This window comes from Orycteropus afer, unplaced genomic scaffold, assembly GCF_000298275.1.
Source record: "Orycteropus afer afer isolate SDZICR_OR568_19922 unplaced genomic scaffold, OryAfe1.0 scaffold00037, whole genome shotgun sequence".
Taxonomy (NCBI): Eukaryota; Metazoa; Chordata; class Mammalia; order Tubulidentata; family Orycteropodidae; genus Orycteropus; species Orycteropus afer.
The window spans coordinates 9,977,631-9,995,424 of NW_006921624.1; the positions used below are offsets into that span (position 1 = coordinate 9,977,631).

General features: G+C 41.7%; 1 protein-coding gene across 1 annotated transcript in view; it reads left to right on the forward strand.

Annotated features, from left to right (window-relative positions):
- ASTN2 (astrotactin 2) overlaps positions 1-17,794 on the forward strand; it is a 1,259,674-nt gene that overhangs the window by 939,644 nt on the left and 302,236 nt on the right. Inside the window, exon 19 of the mRNA XM_042780380.1 lies at positions 16,738-17,003. Within this exon, the coding sequence (XP_042636314.1) occupies positions 16,738-17,003 (266 nt within the window). The remainder of the gene's footprint in view (positions 1-16,737; positions 17,004-17,794) is intronic.

Below are 17,794 nucleotides of genomic sequence, written 5' to 3' on the forward strand. Positions count from 1 at the left end.
TACGGAAGTAGAATTGCCCAACCTTCCTTCTGAGGAGTGGCTGGTGGGTTTGAACCGCCAGCCTTCTGGTTAGCAGTCAAGTGCTTTAGACACTATGCTACCAGAGCTCCTAATACCTAGGATATCAATTTTTGTGTGTTCTGTTCCATTTTCTGTTGTTGTTGTTATGTGCCGTCGAGTTGGACCCAACTCTTAGCGACCTGTCCTTGGGTTTCCAAGGCAGTATCATTATGGAAGTAGATTGCCCCATCTCCCTTCCAAGGAGTGGCCAGTGGGTTTGAACCACCAGCTTTCTGGTTAGCACTCAAATGCTTTAGGCACTATGCTACCAGAGCTCCCGTTCCATTTTTTTTTACTATTTCTAATGGTCCTAGATTCATACTTCATACATCGTGTGTCCCTATTGTTAATGGATGCTTGCAGTTTACAGTTTCTCCTCATTTTGAGTTGTGCCACATCAGTAAATGAAGATCCTAAAAGCTTTACTCCATCCACCTCATTAAGGTTAGCTCTACATTGAGAGGGAGCACTGGTGGCATAGTGCCTAAGGCATTAGACTACTAACCAGAAGGCTAGTGATTCAGACCCACCAGCCCCTCCTTGGAAGGAAGACTGGGCAATCTTCTTCCATAGAAATACCTCCTCAGAAACCCAAGGAGGGGTTGCTATGAGGCAAGAATGACTTGATGCCAGTGAGTATTACTTTGAGAAGGCAGCTCTTCCCCAGTTGCATTTTGAGTGCCTTCTAACCTGAAATACTCTTTCAAACCAAACCAAACTCACTGCTGTGGAGTTGGATCTCATTCATAGAGACCCCTCCTTGGGTTTCTGAGGCAGTATCATTACAGAAGTATATTGCCCAATTTTCCTTCTGAGGAGTGGGCAGTGAGTTTGAACCACCAGTCTTCTGCTTAGCAGTTAAATGACTTTGGCACTATGCCACCAGAGTTCCTGAAAGGCTCATTATCTGACATTATATTAGACAATGATCTACTGCCATTCATAAGGCTTTCAGTGGCCAATTTTTTCAGAAGTGGACTCACAGGTCTTTCTTCCTTGTCTGTCTTAATCTGGAAGTGCCACTGAAACCGGTCCATCATGAGTGATCCTGATGGTATTTGAAATACTGGTCACAAAGCTTTGCATCACAGCTACACACAAGTCATCACAGTATGTCAAACTTGACAGTCAAGTTAAAGAGGTCATGCTGAGTTAAGGTGGCCCCTAGTCCAATATAACTCGTGTCCTTATAATAGGCAGACCTGCAAAGGGTAATGTGATGTGACAATACAGGTAGAAATTGAAGTCACTGGAATTTCTACAAGAAAAGAAACTTCAAGGATGGCTGGCAATATGAAACTAAGAGAGAGGCATGGAACATATTGTCGCCTGGAGTCGTCAGAAACAGCATGGCCCTACCCACATCTTGGTTGCAAACTTTTAGCTTCCAAAACTGTGAGAGAATAAATGTCCATTGTTTAAACCACCCAGGTTGTGGTAATTTGTTGTGGCAGAGCCCAGGCAAAGGAATTCATGGACATTTATTTGATATATTTCAGTTAGCTGTGGTTGTTATCTTTTCTGATGCTCAAGTTGTTCAATATGAAGCCAGTGAGATCCCATTTCAGTTGCTTCCTATGGTTTTTTGACATGACTCCATTAGCCTCTGACAGCAGATTTGCTTTTTGGCATAAGATATGCTAGGCTCTTGTCAAGGATTTCATATTATTTAGATCCACAATCAACACCATTGGAAGTAGCAATTAAGAAAACAGAGATCATATTGCACTAGGCAAATTTGGTGCAAAAGACATCTTAAAGTGCTGAAGAGCAAAGATGTCTCTTTGAAGACTAAGGTTAAGAACCCAAGGCATGGTGTTTTTAATCACCTCATATGCATGTGAGAGCTGGACAATGAATAAGGAAGATTGAAGAAGAGTTGATGCTTTTGAGTTGTGGCATTGGTGAAGAATGCTGAAAATACCATGGACTCCCAGAAGAACTAACAAATCTGTCCTGGAAGAAGTGCAGCCAGACTGCTCCTTGGAAGTGAGAATGGCCAGACTTCATCTCACCTACTTTGGTCATGTTGTCAGAAGGGACCATTCTCTGGAGAAGGATATCATGCTTGGTAAAGTGGAGTGTCAATGAAAAAGAGAAAGATGGATTGACATGGTGGTTGCAACAATGGACTCAAGTATAGCAAGGATTATGAGGATGGTGCAGGACCAGGCAGTGTTTCATTCTGTTGTACACAGGGTTGCTATGAGTCGGAGCCAACTCAACAGCACCTAACAACAACAACAGCAACAGTGTATATTTGCACTTCCCCTTTCTCTTGAAGGAAAGAAAGCACCATAAACACTGCTTTGCACTTTCTTTCTTCACTTAATAAAGTATATCTAAGAGTACTCCATATCACATATAAAAATTGTCCTCATTTCCTTTTTAAGTAGGTAATACCCCACTACGTGGAAATACCATGATTTTTCAACAAATTCCCTGTTGATAGTCCATAGATGCTTGTTTTAAGAGTTTTATTGTTAATCACTTTAATGAAATGGGCAGAAGTGAGAAACTGCACATAAAATTTCCAGAATTTATAACTGCCCAGGCCTGAACCTCTAGCAATATAGTGGAATGGGAGGCAGCTTAACATTGTGGAAAAGTGCTCAGAAGCAGGTCAAGGTGGCAGTCTGTCTCTTCCTAAGCCAGTGATTTCATCTCTGTGAGTGTCCATTTCCTCAGCTGTAAAAAGCAAATGAAACCTACCTCTCACTGTTGTTAGGATTTATAGAGACCAGATGAGACAATGTACATGGATCAAATAGCCGAACATCTGGCCTGGAATGTGTGCTTGTAAAATTGTATCTATTATTAATATTAATTTTACTGATTTCTTCAAAGATACAACTGGGAATGGCTGATGGGTTTCAGTCCTTTATTTTTGTTTTAATGTTTTTGGTAGGTGGGCTCACTACTCCTTCTTCCTGTCCTTGGCAACACTGCTAACAGGGAAGAAAGCAGCTAGTCAAACTAGTAACTCATCTTGGAATTGTTCTCTAAAGGTTATGCCTCTCAACATGCTTAAAAAGGTGACTTTTCAATCTGCACATTCACATTGTTAACATTCTGATGAAAGTAAGGAGTGAGATGTGTCAAAGCCAGACTGAGTCCCCTAGGAAAGTACTCAGAGGGTGGCTGTTGTTTCCTGATGGCTACTCTGACCGCCATAAAAAAACCAAAACCAAACTCAATACCATCGAGTCGGATCTGACTCGTAGAGAGCCCTCTTTGGGTTTCTGAGGCAGTATCACTGCAGAAGTAGATTGCCCAATGTTCATTCTGAGGAGTGTCTGGTGAGTTTGAACTGCCAGCCCTCTGTTAACAGTCAAATGCCGTACACTGTATGCCACCGAGCTCCCAACTATCCCCACTCTGGTCCACTCCCCTCTGGATGTTTGACTGACTGTTACAACCTCCTAGCAATCTTAGGGTGGCCTGGTGTGCCATGGTGGTCTGCTCTCCTGCCTCAAGGCCATCTCCAAGCACAGCAGCCTGTCTGGGAATCTGCTTGTAAAGTAGGGCACCTTAGGAACCTCCAATTCCCTAGCCCTGTTCAGGAATGATCCCTCTTTGAATTCCTTCCTTGGCCCCCAGTCTAAGAAGTTGCTGGAAGAGGGAGTCAAGAATTAGGGAGAACTAATCTTAGAATCCTTCCTTGAAGTGGTAACTTTTGAGCAAAGTTTTTGAGAAAGAGGAGAAATTGGGTCCCAACGAGGAGTAGGCAAACCTCCCATTAATGATGGTGCTGTGGTTCATTTGACACAAAAGGCACTTTGACCACCGCCTGTCACCTCTCGGAACTCCTGTTTCCTCAATTGTAAAATGTGATAATAAAAAATGTATTATTCCTTGTCTAAAGCAGTATTAGGAGAATTCAATGAGATTCACAATGCCTTGTGCTTAGTAAATACCACATCTTCCATCTTCTCCCCTTTAAATCATCTATCTCCTTGCATCTGTACATGAAACTGTTGTTACAACAATAACACTCTTAAAAGACTGAAATCTCTTGTGTGACTACTAAGTGTCTGACATGGCATACATTATTTCAAATTTTCACACAAATCTGTAATGTCTTATATTAATCCCATTTGGCACATAGAAAAGCAGAGGTTGTGAGAGAGGAAAAAGATTGTCCGTGGTCACATGCAGGACCATGAGTAGCCCATAAGTCACCTTTTATGTAAATTAGGAAAAGGTTCTCATTCCAGATGATTTTAATCTCATGAGCACAGGCATGGCGAGTAGAGCTGAGGAAAGATTCAGTCTCCACTCACTCCCTTGCTCAGCACCCTCGTGAAGAACACAACCGGTGCAGCTGGACATGGAGCCCCTGTTCTAATGCTTAGTTTGGACCAAACTTACAATCAAACCCAGATCTCTCTGACATTCGGACCACATACTTTCCACAGCTACTTGGGAGTTCATCTTCTCCGGTCTTCTCCAAGATTCTGTTCCATCAACGAATTGTTACATCTCTAATCTCTCCTTCTCTCTGACTCTTCTTTCCCAGCAAATAGACTAAATCAAATCTCTACACTTGAGTATTACTCACTCACTGCCATCAATTTGATTCTGACTCATAGCGACTCCCATTGGGGTTCTAAGGCTGTAAATCTTTATGGAAGCAGACTGCCCATATTTCTTCCATGGGGTGGCTGGTGAGTTTGAACCACTGATCTTTTGGTTAGCAGCCAAATGCTTTAACCACTAGTCCACTAGAGCTCATTGGGAGTGAGCATAGTGCCTAAGACATTTATTTGACTGCTAACCAGAAAGCTGGTGGTTCAAATCCACCAGCCACTCCTTGGAAGGTAGATTGGATAATCTACTTGTGTAGTGATAACGCCTCTGAACCCCAAGCAGGGGTTGCTATGAGTTGGATCTGGCTGGATGGTAGTGAGTTTGTTTTGTTTTTTGTTTGAGTATGGGAATGAACCATCGTTCAAATTTCTACCCCCCTAGTACCTAGCTTCAAACCTGGCACTGAGTAGGGCTTCTTAGAAAGTTCTTGTTTAGTCATTACACCTGCCTTCCTTGTGTTATACTTAAGCCTTTACTATCTTCCCTGCTGCCCTCAAAACGTAGCAAATTGTCCTGCCCACAGTAATCATTTGGTTTGGAAGAAGCAGAACAGATTTTTCCCAAGAACGATCATCCTAATCAGACACTAGAGGGCAGCAGGAGATCACATATGGTCTTTTTTTTTTTTTCCAGCCTCCCAGAGCTGGCCACAGTCCACCTACTCTCAAAAGGCAGGACTAACTGATATTCTTCAAAGCTGACTACTTCTTGACTTTAGCCAGGACATCAGCTCCTGGCCAACAATGTCCAGGGGTCCTCTCTCTGCCACACAGAGTATGACTTTCCATAGAGAATTAACCATCTTTACTTGAAGACAGTTGTCCTCTTGTAGGTTATACTTTATTACTCTGGCCTGTATCACTCTGTAAGAGTGGACAACAATTCCTACTTGGCAGGGTGACTTGTGGACTGTATGAAATCTTATGTGTAAACCACCTTGCACAACATCTCTCATTTGCTTTCATAGCAGAATCTGTATCCTCATTTTAGAGAGAAGGAAAGGAAAGTTAGGGAGGAGGAGTGACTTGTTCAGGTTAGAAAAGATGTACTCTCATTTAATAGCTTTGGACTTTAAGCACTCAGTTGTACCCTGGTCTACTGTTTTGCTGTAAATAGGAAATAAGATAGTTTAAGGAGCATTTCCTGCCAGTGTGGTTGAAGTGCCAGGTAGGTTACAAGGAAAGATTTACAGATTCAGACAGGCATGAAAATTGAATAATTTCTGAGCTAAAGGTCAAGGGATAGACCAAATGACCTCTGAAGTCTCTCTTGTTGTTGTTGTTGTTAGCGGCCATCAAGTTGTCTCCAACTCATAGCAACCCTGTATCCAACAGAATGAAACACTTCCCAGTCCTGCACCATCCTCACAACCTTTGTGATACCTGAGTCCATTGTTGCAGCCACTGTATCAATCCATTTCATTGAGGCCTTCCCCTTTTTTTGCTGACCCTTCACTTTACCAAGCATGATATCATTCTCCAGAGAATGGTCCCTTCTGATAAGTATAGTCATTCTTACCTCCAAGGAGCATTCTGGCTGCACTTCTTCCAGGACAGACCTATTAGTTCTTCTGGGAGTCCATGGTACTTTCAGCATTCTTCACCAATACCACAACTCAAAAGCATCAACTCTTCTTCAATCTTCCCTGTTCATGGTCCAGCTCTCACATGTAGATGAGGCGATTGAAAACACCGTGGCTTGGGTTAGGTACACCTTAGTCTTCAAAGAGACATCTTTGCTCTTCAGCACTTTAAAGATGTCTTTTGCACCAGATTTGCCCAGGGCAATATGATGTCTGATTTCTTAACTGCTGCTTACATTGGTGTTGATTGTTGTGTTGTCTCTCTTAACACCCTAGACTCTGTAGATTCTTCATTGGATCCTATTCCTCATTAATCCTCCACAGAATCCAAGATTTACATCCCAATATAATACACGTCTTAAAAATGAGAAAAGAGAATCTCAGAGAATCTAATGACCTTGTCTAAGATCACTCAGCTGGGAATGGAAGAGCTGAAATTCAAACTCAAGCCAGCCACTGTGCCTACTGCCACCCACTCTGTGACTGTGCTTGTTACTATCTGTACATTCAGGGAAGAAATAGCTAACGAAGATTAGATCAAAAAATCAGTTGTCCTAAAGATTTGGCAGTTCTGTAGTCTTGTCTTTTCTGCTTTTTGGAGTCCTCACTGTTCCTTTCCATTCCTCAAATACACTCACAGAGGTGTGCACATGCAAACACACATATGTCCAGATGTATATACCATATCAGATATGACTCAATAATGGCCCATACTTCCTGTGACAGGTGTGTTATCTACCTAGTCAGTTGATTAATCTTAGCAGAACTCCCAAGTAGTGGGCAGGTGTGAGTACTGCAGAGAAGGTATTCAAATAAAATCCATAATGTGTGTAACTCTGGAGCTGGGTCAGGTGCTTAGGATAAAAAGTATAGTTCCTGGGTGGAACGTCATTCCAGGTTTAACAGAGCCATCCTGCAATGGGACTGGGGACCTAAAAAAGAAAGGAGTTCCACTATTACAAGCATTCAAGAAGATGTTGGAGGATGATTTGGTGGTGAATGACATATTAGGTGGGATGGCTGGCCAGGTAACCTTTAAAATGCCTTCCACCAATGAGATTTTATGAGCCCATGGAAAGGGGTGGGAGAGGATGGGAGTTCTCAGGGGGGTGTAGGAACAAGGAAGGCCCAAGTGTTTTAAACAGAAATGACTTTGTGCAGAAGTGAGAATTAGTGTGGAAATTTTTTCAGAGTGGAAACATGATGTGCCATACAAATGGGTACAAATAGGTAGACTAGGTACTAGCTGGGAGCTCTGGTAGCATAGTGGCTAAGACACTTGTCTGCTAACCTGACGGCTGGCGGTTCAAACCCACCAGCCACTCCTCAGAAGGAAGGTTGGGCGATCCTACTTCCGTAGTGATACTGCCTCGGAAACCCAAGGAGGGGTCGCTATGAGTCGGGCTGACTTGACGGCACATAACAACAACAACAACAGGTACTAGCTAGCTGTGTGACCTTAGGCAACTTACTTCATCTCTCTGAGCTACCATTTATATATCGATGAAATAAAGTTAAGACCCTCTATTTCTGGGACTGTTGTGATAAATACAGATAGTATGTGTGAATTGTAGTAATTTAACAAATTTAATATTGTAATTTAATTTACAAGTGGAAGGGAAAAAGGCATCAGCTTCACAAATCATTTATTCATTTATTTAGATAGTTACCTGCAAACAGTTTACATTATGTCAGACAATAAACTCTGCTGGGAATACAAATGGTTATTAAATATGGTATAGTTCTTACTCTTATGAAATTCATAAGCCAAACCAAAAACCAAACTCACAGTTGTGGAGTGGAATCTGACTCATAGTGACCCCTCCTTGGGTTTCCAAGGTGATATCACTACGGCAGTAGATTGCCCAATCTTCCTTTTGAGGAGTGGCTGGTGGGTTTGAACCTCCATCCTTCTGGTTAGCAGTCAAATGACTTAGGCACTACACCACCAGAGCTCCTATGAAGCTCATATAGTTTAGCAATAAAGATATTAATTTATTGAACACATTAACTATGAGTATGAATGTGATGAGCATTATGATAATGCTGATGAAAATGATATGTTGAAAATAATCAGAATGTAATTTTATGTAATGGAATTATTTATTAGTGGAATGTTGTAATTAGGCTGTGTGAATCATAAAAAAATTATGGATAACATTAGAAGAATGGGAATACCAGAACACTTAATTGTACTCATAAGGAACCTATTCATGGATCAAGAAGCAGTTGTTCAAACAGAGCAAGGGATGCTGAATGGTTTTAAAATCAGAAAAGTTGTGTGTTAGGGGTTGTATCCTTTCACCATATTTATTTAATCTGTATGCTGAGCAAATAATCCAAAAAACTGGGCTATATGAAGAAGTACACAGCATCAAGACTGGAGGAAGACTCATTAACAACCTGCAATATGCAGATGACACAATCTTGCTTGCTGAAAGTGAAGATGATTTAAAGCAATTACTGATGAAGATTAAAGACTACAGCCTTCAGTCTGAATTACACCTCAACATAAAGAAAACAAAAATCCTCACAACTGAACCAATAAGCAACATCACAATAAATGGAGAAAAGTTTGAAGTTGTCAGGGATTTCGTTTTACTTGGATCCACAATCAACACCCAAGGAACCAGCAATAAGGAGATTAAATGATGTATTGCACTGGGCATATCTCATGCAAAAGACCTCTTTCAGGTGTTAAATAGCAAAAATGTCTCTTTGAAGATGAAGGTGTTCCTGACTCAAGCCATTGTATTTTTAGTCGCCTCATATGCTTGTGAAAGCTGGACAATGAATAAGAAAGACTGAAGGAGAATTGATGCATTTGAATTGTGATGTTGGCAAAGAATATTAAAAATACCATAGACTGCCAGAAGAACAAATAAATCTGTGTTGGAAGAGGTACAGCCAGAATGTTCATTAGAGGCAAGAATGGCCAGACTTCATCTCACATACTTTGGTCATGTTGTCAGAAGGGACTGGTCCCTGGAGAAGAATATCGTGCTTGAAAAACTAGAGGGTCAGTGAAAAAGGGAAGATCCTCAACCAGATGGATTGACATGGTGACTGCAACAATGGACACAAGTATAGGAACAATTCTGAGGATGGCATAGGACTGGGCAGTGTTTTGTTCGGTTTTACACAGGGTCTCTGTGTTGTAACCAACTTGACAGCACCTAACAAAAACAACAACAGTTTATGAATATATGTTCTAAAGTATATGTGTCAGTTGTTTCCCATACTTCTTTTATTGTATTCACTGGAATAAATAATCTTCCTCTGACCCTAAATGAAAATCATAGCAGCCTACGATGAGACTAAATGGAGGGTCATTTAAGGTCATTTATGATGACCCTAAATGAAAATCTATTATCACTTTTATATAATAGATAGTGCTACAGATATTTACATTGCTAAAACAGCCACATGATAGAAATTTGCAAGATCAATGATTAATTCATTGCAAGTTTTTTTTTTAACAACATACATGGAGCAGACTGTTCTTGTGGACCTGACCAAATGGAAAACATAGGAATCAAATTAACTACATCTATAGAAAGAGGTGATGAAGAAGCAGAATATCATTAGTCAGAACAAGGCCAGGAGCTTGTATAGAACATGTCACTTTGAGGACTAAGGTGCACCTGTCCCAAGCCATGGTATTCTCAATTGTTTCATATGCATGTGAAAGCTGGACAATGACTAAGGAAGACTGAAGAATCAATGGCTTTGAATTCTGGTGTTGAGTATATCGTGGACTGCCAGAAGAGCAAGCAAATGTGTCTTAGAAGAAACTCCTTAGAAGCAAAGATGATGAGATTTCATCTCCTGTACTTTTGGTATGTGTCAGGAGGGATCTGTCCTTGGAGAAGATCATCATGCTTGGTAAAGTAGGTTAGTGAAAAAGAGGAAGACCCTCAATGAGATGGATTGACATGGTGGTTGCAACAATGGGATCATAGGAAGGACTGTGAGGATGGTGCAGGACCAAGCAGTGTTTTGTTAAGTTGCACATAACAAATGAGTTGGAACTAAGTGGCACCTAAGAACAACAATAGCACAACCTCAAGTCAGACATTAGGATGTTCAGTCCAAGATTTAAATCAAAGCACTACAGTTGCAAGTCATATCTGCTTGTCCTTTCCAGTGAATATATTAAAAAGTGGGACATGGTTGGCTCTTGTTATCTTTTCCACCTTTGATTTCTTCTGCTTCATCAGGGTCAAAGGAGAAGAAGGGAGGAAGGGGAAGAAATGAAAAGGTCATTCTGTGCTGGTCCCCTTGTATCCTAGCTCTGTTTTCTCTGGTCCTGGAAGCTTTGTAACGGCAGTCCTTTCTCTTGGGATTTTTATAGATTTTTCATGATCCCCATTGCCAGGGGTTTCTCACAGGATCCGGGATGATGCAATTTCTCTTTGGTGGCTGCTGCTAATATCCTTCTAGCAACTGTGTCCCTGCCTGCCCATCTCACAGAGACCCTCACTTTGTGGGGATCCCTTACACTCTGTTAGGATTTCTCTTAAGCAGGACTCAAAATATTCTCAGGCCACTTTATTCTCCACCTATATGACCCACATATGGCCCATGGGAAACACTTTGCACATCCTTGACTCTGGTAACCTTGGGAAACTTGGGCTAATCCTAGTGCAGCCACTTCTTTACACTGTCACAATCCAGAAAGCTTTTCTGGTGAAATAAGATGCAAGTTCACTGTCTTCTGAATAGTAGAGAAAACACAGAAAGTTCTCCAGGTGGCACTCTTGAAACTCTTTCTTATAAACTTGGGGTTAGAAAGTGATACACTCTACAAGTCTCCTCTGGGACACTGGGGACTCATGGTAATAGTTCTTACCAAAGAAAATCTCCCCTAAATCCTTCCGTTCTGTTTTCTGACCTTTTTAGTATCCTTGTTCTGATTGAGGTTTCTGGAGTTGTGAAACTAGTTTGGACTCATCTCCTTTGTAAATTCTGCATATGAGGGCCAGTCTTTAGGATTTCATTCTGATTATGTCATCTTAGTGTCTCAATAGATATTTCTATCTTAACAACCTGTTACTACAACAACAATAATAATTATAACAACAACAACAATAAAAGCTAATATTTATTAGCTTAACTTATGCAAAAAAATCCCACTGCCATTGAGTTGATTCCAACTTTTGATGACTCCCATAGGGTTTCCAAGGCTGTAAATCTCTGTGGAAATAGCAGAGTCATCATCTTCCTCTGGCAGAGCAGCTGGTGGGTTTGAACCACCAACCTTCTGGTCAGCAGCCAAATCCCTTACCTGCTAAATGCAATGCAACACATTGCCATTGAGTCGGATCCAACTCATAGTGACCCCTTCTTGGGTTTCAGAGGAGGTATTTCTATGAAAATAGATTGCCCAACCTTCCTTCCGAGGAATGGCTGGTGGATTTGAACCACCAGCCTTCTGGTTAGCAGTCAAATGCCTTAGACATCATACCACCAGAACTCCTCTTACCCGCCAGGCACCTTATTTAATCCCTACCAATAACTCCCTTAGGTCAGTACTGCTATGGGAAAGTTGCAGGTATGGGTCTACCCAGAGGTATCTTAGAAGAATGGCCTGGTCATATTCTTCCAGAAATCAACTATTTAAAACCCTGTGGAGCATAGTCTACTCTGACACACATGGTGTCTCTGTCAGTCAGAATCCACTCAACAGCAACTGGTATTATTTATAAAGGATGTACTGACGATGCTGGACTTTGTTAAACTGCTGAGAAGTTCCAATTGCACAACACAGAGGGGATGGCCTTGCCAGTGGTGTTTTAACTGGCCACTTTCCTTTGTAAGGGTATTTGTGTCTGTCCTTGAGTCAGGCTTCAGAGCAATTGCTTTCCTCCAAAAGGAGACAGTAACTCCGCCTAAGAAATGATCCCATTTCAGCAATTCTTGAGAGGCCAATGCTGTAATAAAGGCCATTCTTTATGATATAAAAGTCTCACCCTCCTTCCCCCACCCTTAACGTTTCTAATTTGAGCCCCTTTGGTCCCTGTGAAGCCTTTAAAATGCTTCAAGTCCAAGCCGATTGCCAAAACAAGCCTATCCGACTGGGAGGCAGCGCCCTGCACTTTGCTGAATGCTGAACAAACATCCACGAACCTTGGCTCTCCCAGAAGCCCTTAGTCTGACGCTTTTGTTTTGTTTTCTGGATGAGGGCAAGTGGTGCCATCACCTCCTGCTGAAAAGTCTGGTTGCTCTTCCAACCAAGGAGTTGTCATTTCAACTGAGAGTTGTTTTTTTTTTTTTTTTGGTGGCAACAAAACAATATCCAGCAGGAATTTGGGAGGAGAAGAAAGAGGGTTCAGTTGACAGGTTTTCAAATGAATGGGTTGTAGTGTCATTGGAACTGAATTGGGCTTAAAACCAGACATGATCCTATTTTGGAAGCATTGTTCAGAGGAATGGGAAATGTGAACAGAGGATAAGTCTTCAGATATGTTTTTTATCATTGGCCTGTTAAAGGCAGCCTGCTTTAACCTAACTCTCCCATTCCTACAATGGCAAAGGCCAATGTGAAAATACACATGAGGTTTGCAAAACCAACTATTCACCTGTTGACCTTTCAATTGAGACAGTTTATTTTAATTTGAGAAGAGATGTGTCTTCAATAAAGTTATTGATGAATTCAGTTATGCTTGAGATTTACAAACCTTGGCTTTTAGAGTCATCAATACTTTGATTACATAGCACAGTGATAAGGGAATATTCATATAGTATATATTCAACATATATCTGTTAAAAAATATTATTGAAAGCTTTCTGTGTTTTCAAAGCTCCAGGTACTATGTAAAGATATGGTAATCAGCAAAATTACCACTACCTTTGGCCTCATGGAGCTTATAGTCTCAGGGCATTAACAGGTGATACAGAGAATAAGATGCTATGAGGATCTTTAATAGGAAGCCCTAATGTAGCTTGGTGGCATGGGGATGGAGTTCAGAGAAGGCTTTTCTGAGAAACTGGCATTTGAACTAAGATCTGAAGGACTAGCGGAAAGTTAGCCAGGAGAAGGCAAGGGGTGGGGGTGAGATGAGGGAAAGATTCTGTGCAGAGAGAAAAGCATGTGCCAAGTCTGAGAGAAAAAGAAACAGGGTGTATTCAGTTACATAAAGGCCAATGAAGCTGAAAGGAAGAGAGCTAGGAGGAGTGAGATATGGGATCAGACTGGAGAAGTCACAGGGCCTATGTGACATTTTAAGGAATTTTGGTCTTCATCCTAAGAGCAGTTGAGTGCCATTGATGAATTTTAAGCAGTATGGGAATGTAGGGTTTGCCCTTTAAAAGGATGAATCTACCCACAGGGTGGAGTTGACTCAGAAGCAATTAACTTTCACAATTGTAATGTCTACATAGGAATAATTAATGGAAAGGCTAATGTTCTTCCCGGTTGTAACTCTCTACCGGATCATAACTTAAGCAAGACAACATCTTTGAGGATCATTGTTAATAAATGTATCTGTGACTTAAAGGTAAATTCTCTTCCCCGTTTAGGTTTCAGGCTCTTCATCTGTTAAGAGGTAGAGTTGGGCCAGATGATCTGGAGGAGCTTCCTGTTGCAAGATCAATCCCTAAACTCAGCATTGAATACTAGGTTTCTTCTGAGGGTTCTTTTCAGCCTATGAGCTTTTAGCTAGTGAGCACTTCCCATCTCATTCCACCCCTAATCCTACTTTTTGGAATAGATCTGTGGGAGAAAGCCGAAGGGTTTTTTTTGGCAGAAGCAGACTAGCAAAGATCTACAAAGATCTTAAACCCAATGACTATCAATGATTGTTTGGTTTTTATTTGTTTATTTGATCAAGGGAATTTTTACTCCCAGCACCAGGTTATATTTCTTCCTAATTTTGTGCATCTGGCCAGGTGCAATGAGGGGCAATGCCATCTGAGTTTTAAAACAGAAGTGACAGTAGTTTAATCAACAAATAGGTTATCAGAAGAATAGAGTCCTGTGCTGGTAGGGCCACTAACTCACTGGGTAACCTTCAAAAGTCTTTGAGACACAATTTTTCCTTATTTAAATAGAGAGTTGTACATGATCAGCATTTCCAAAAGGTACTCTTTCAATAGTTTTGAAGGTTGTTCTATGGAATATTGTTGCCCTACTCTGTTTTTCCTCCTTGAAAATTCACAACCCTTGGGTATTGATGGTCTATTTGATTCTGAGGTTTTCACTTTAACCAATCCATCATAATGCCTTACTCCTTGTGTGACCTTGAGTGCATCCTTTCTCTTAACTTCAGTTTCCTCATCTAGCCATGGGGATAGAGTAGAGGTTGGCAGCTGTTTTTCTGTAAAGGTCCAAGTAATAAATGGTTGCAACTACTCAACTTTGCCATTGTAGACATAGCAAATACATAAATGAATGGGTGTGGCTGTATTCCAATACAATTTTCTTAACAAAAAGTGGGGAGTGGGCTGGCTTTGGCTTTTGACTTATAGTTTGATGATTCCTGGGCCAGACTGTGGGCTAATTGATCTCTAATGCCCTCACAGCTTTTGCTTCCCTTTGACCTTATACCCTGTGTGGCTTTCCCAGGGTTGAAGTCACCCTTCTCCAAAACTATCCCTATCCCTCTGGCCTGCACTTCCACATTTTGTCATCATCTTCTTTTGACATGTCTGTGTATGTGGCTGTCTCCCCAGCTGCTGAGATGCCTTCTTCACAGCCTTGTTTTGTTTATCTTAGTTACTACCCTTCTTTAATCCTCCTGAAGGATTGGTTAGCTGGAATTTGCCTTGTCTTCCTCTTCCAGAGCCTTTGATCTGGTGCTCATAAGCATATGCTGACAGCCAGACAGAAAAGGTGGAGCCCAGATCCCAGGCCCCAGGCCCCGGGGAGTAATGAATGAAGGCTGCATTTATTTGTATTTCTAATTGGCAAGCCCATTACAGATCAGCTGCATGTCACTGCAAGCCGACAGCAAGGGCAAGAGACAACCTTACTTTCTCTCCCAGGCCTCAGTGCTCAGGATCCTGCTTTCACTGAAGCAGGAGTCTGCCTTGACTTCACCAGGCTTAGAAGAAGCTGCCATCTGAATGAAGTTCTGTCTCTCAGTACAGGGTAGCCCTGTTTTGCCACTTAGATTGTGCATTGCCCAACCTTGAGGACACTACTGACATAGCCTATTCTATAAATAGAACCTTCTGGTTTGTGCAAATCAATTGGTTTCTTCAAACTTTTTGATATGGTAATAGAACACTTTCTTCTAGTGAAATCTTATATAGAAGGCCAGTCAATGAAAGAGATAAAGTGAAATTGCTTTATTTGAAGCCAGGATAGGGGTTTAGAGTTCTGTGTGCTCTGTTTCCTTCTTGCCTTCTAGAAGCAGATAGGATGCTTCCTGGGATTGCTAAAGTTTCCTAGAAGAATTTGAGAGCCTCTGGAGAAGATCATGAATGCAATTAAGCCATTAAAAGTTCTATAGTCTCCCTCTTTGAGTCTCCAGTACATCCCTAGCACCATGCTGGACACAAAGGGGGAACAGAAGTGGGAGACAAGGCCCCTGGTCCTCACGGCCAGGAGCTGATAATTTGGTTGTAGAGATCAGCGGAAAATGAGAAAGAAAACTGAACTTAACAAGATGAGGTCTCATAAGTAGAAATACTTACTCTGAAAAGAAGCACTGGGACAATGAGGAAAGACTTCCTGAGAATGGTGGCATCAGGATGGGACTCTAATGGATGGAAAAGACTTGGAGAGGCTGGGAGTAAGGAGGAAGAAGGGCATTCTAGGCTGCATAATGATGGTGCGCAAAGACACAGAGGTGGGGAATACAAGATTTCAGGATATGGATGAAGAAAGGCAGGAAGCCAAGTTTGAACAAGATAACAGGTGAGCAGGGAAAGAGAGGAGAATAATTTATTATACATCTACTCTTTTCCAGATAGTTTCATCTCAATCTATCACATTCACCATCCATAGCAAGCCAATTTGGTTGGTATTATCAATTCCATTTTATAGAATTAATCACAAGAGGCTCCTGGATATTAAGAGAATTTCCTAAGATTGCAAAGCTATTATGAAGCAGAACTGAAATTTAAACAACAAATGATTTGACTCCAAAGCTTGTTTCCTGAATTATGTGGAGTTTCATGGGAAATATAGGGTGAAAGTAATTTTTTAAAGGAAACATCAGGCTTGGATACACTGACAGTAGACAGAAAGGAATTTCTGATTGGGGGAAAAAAATCCTTGAACATTTACATCTTGCTAGGCTACTGGAGAATCTTTGACTCCAGTCTACCCATTTAAACATGGCAGAAGTGAATCCCAGAGAAGGTAAGGAAATATTTAAGGTGAATTGTAGAATAGGACACCATGTTGGTCTCTGAACCTTTAGGTAAGTATTCTTTCTGAAGCACACAGAGCAAATGACTTTGTTACTTTTCTCCCTTCCAACAGAGACACTAGCTCCTTAGCACATGCTCTTGACCTTTTATTCTCTTGTCACGCTTCCTGTTTCTCACCTCTCCAGAAACCACAGAGCTGGGCAGCAAGAAGGAGCTGAAGTCCATGCCCTTCATCACCTACCTCTCTGGTCTGCTGACGGCTCAGATGCTATCAGATGACCAGCTCATCTCAGGGGTGGAGATCCGCTGTGAGGAGAAGGGCCGCTGTCCATCCACCTGCCACCTCTGCCGCCGGCCAGGCAAGGAGCAGCTGAGCCCTACACCGGTGCTGCTGGAAATCAACCGTGTGATACCACTTTACACCCTCATCCAAGACAACGGCACGAAGGAGGTGAGCTCCCCTGGCCCAGACACTAAATCAAGCCTGAGTACCAGCCCAAAGGGTATACGTAGCATGACACTCCTCCCCAAAACTGTTTTAAGCTCACGCGTGCACACACACACACAAATATGCTAACTTCTAGGCATAAATACATAGTGCATGAATAATACATAGATAACTTTTAGGATAGGAGCTCTGGTAGCATAGTGCCTAAGGCACTTGACTGCTAACCAGAAGGCTGGCAGTTCAAACCCACCAGCCACCCCTCGGAAGGAAGGTTGGGCAATCTACTTCTGTAGTGATACCACCTCGGAAACCCAAGGAGGGGTCACTATGAGTTGGGTCTGACTCGATGGCACATAACAACAACATCAACAACTTTTAGGATACAGTGTCTGTGGTGGTGGGTGCCATTGAATCAATTCTGCTCATAGAGACCCCATGTAACTTGTAGAATTGCACCATAGAGGGTTTTGTTGGCTATAATCTTGACAGAAGCATATTGCCAGGATTTTCTCCCACAGAGCCGCTGGGTGGGTTTGAGCTGCCAACCTGTTGGTCAGCAGCTGAGCACTTAACCATTGCACCACCCGGGCTTTCAAAAGGGAAACAAGAAAAAGAAGAACATAGAATTCAAAGAAGGGGGAGGCCAGGTAATGGCATAAGGGAGTGTGTGTTAGATGTACATGGTTGAATTTCTGGCTAGTGGTTTTTTTTTGTTTGTTTTTTTTTTATTAGGATTTGGGTGAAGATTTACAGAGTAAATTCACTTTTCATACAGCAGTTCACATATACTTTGT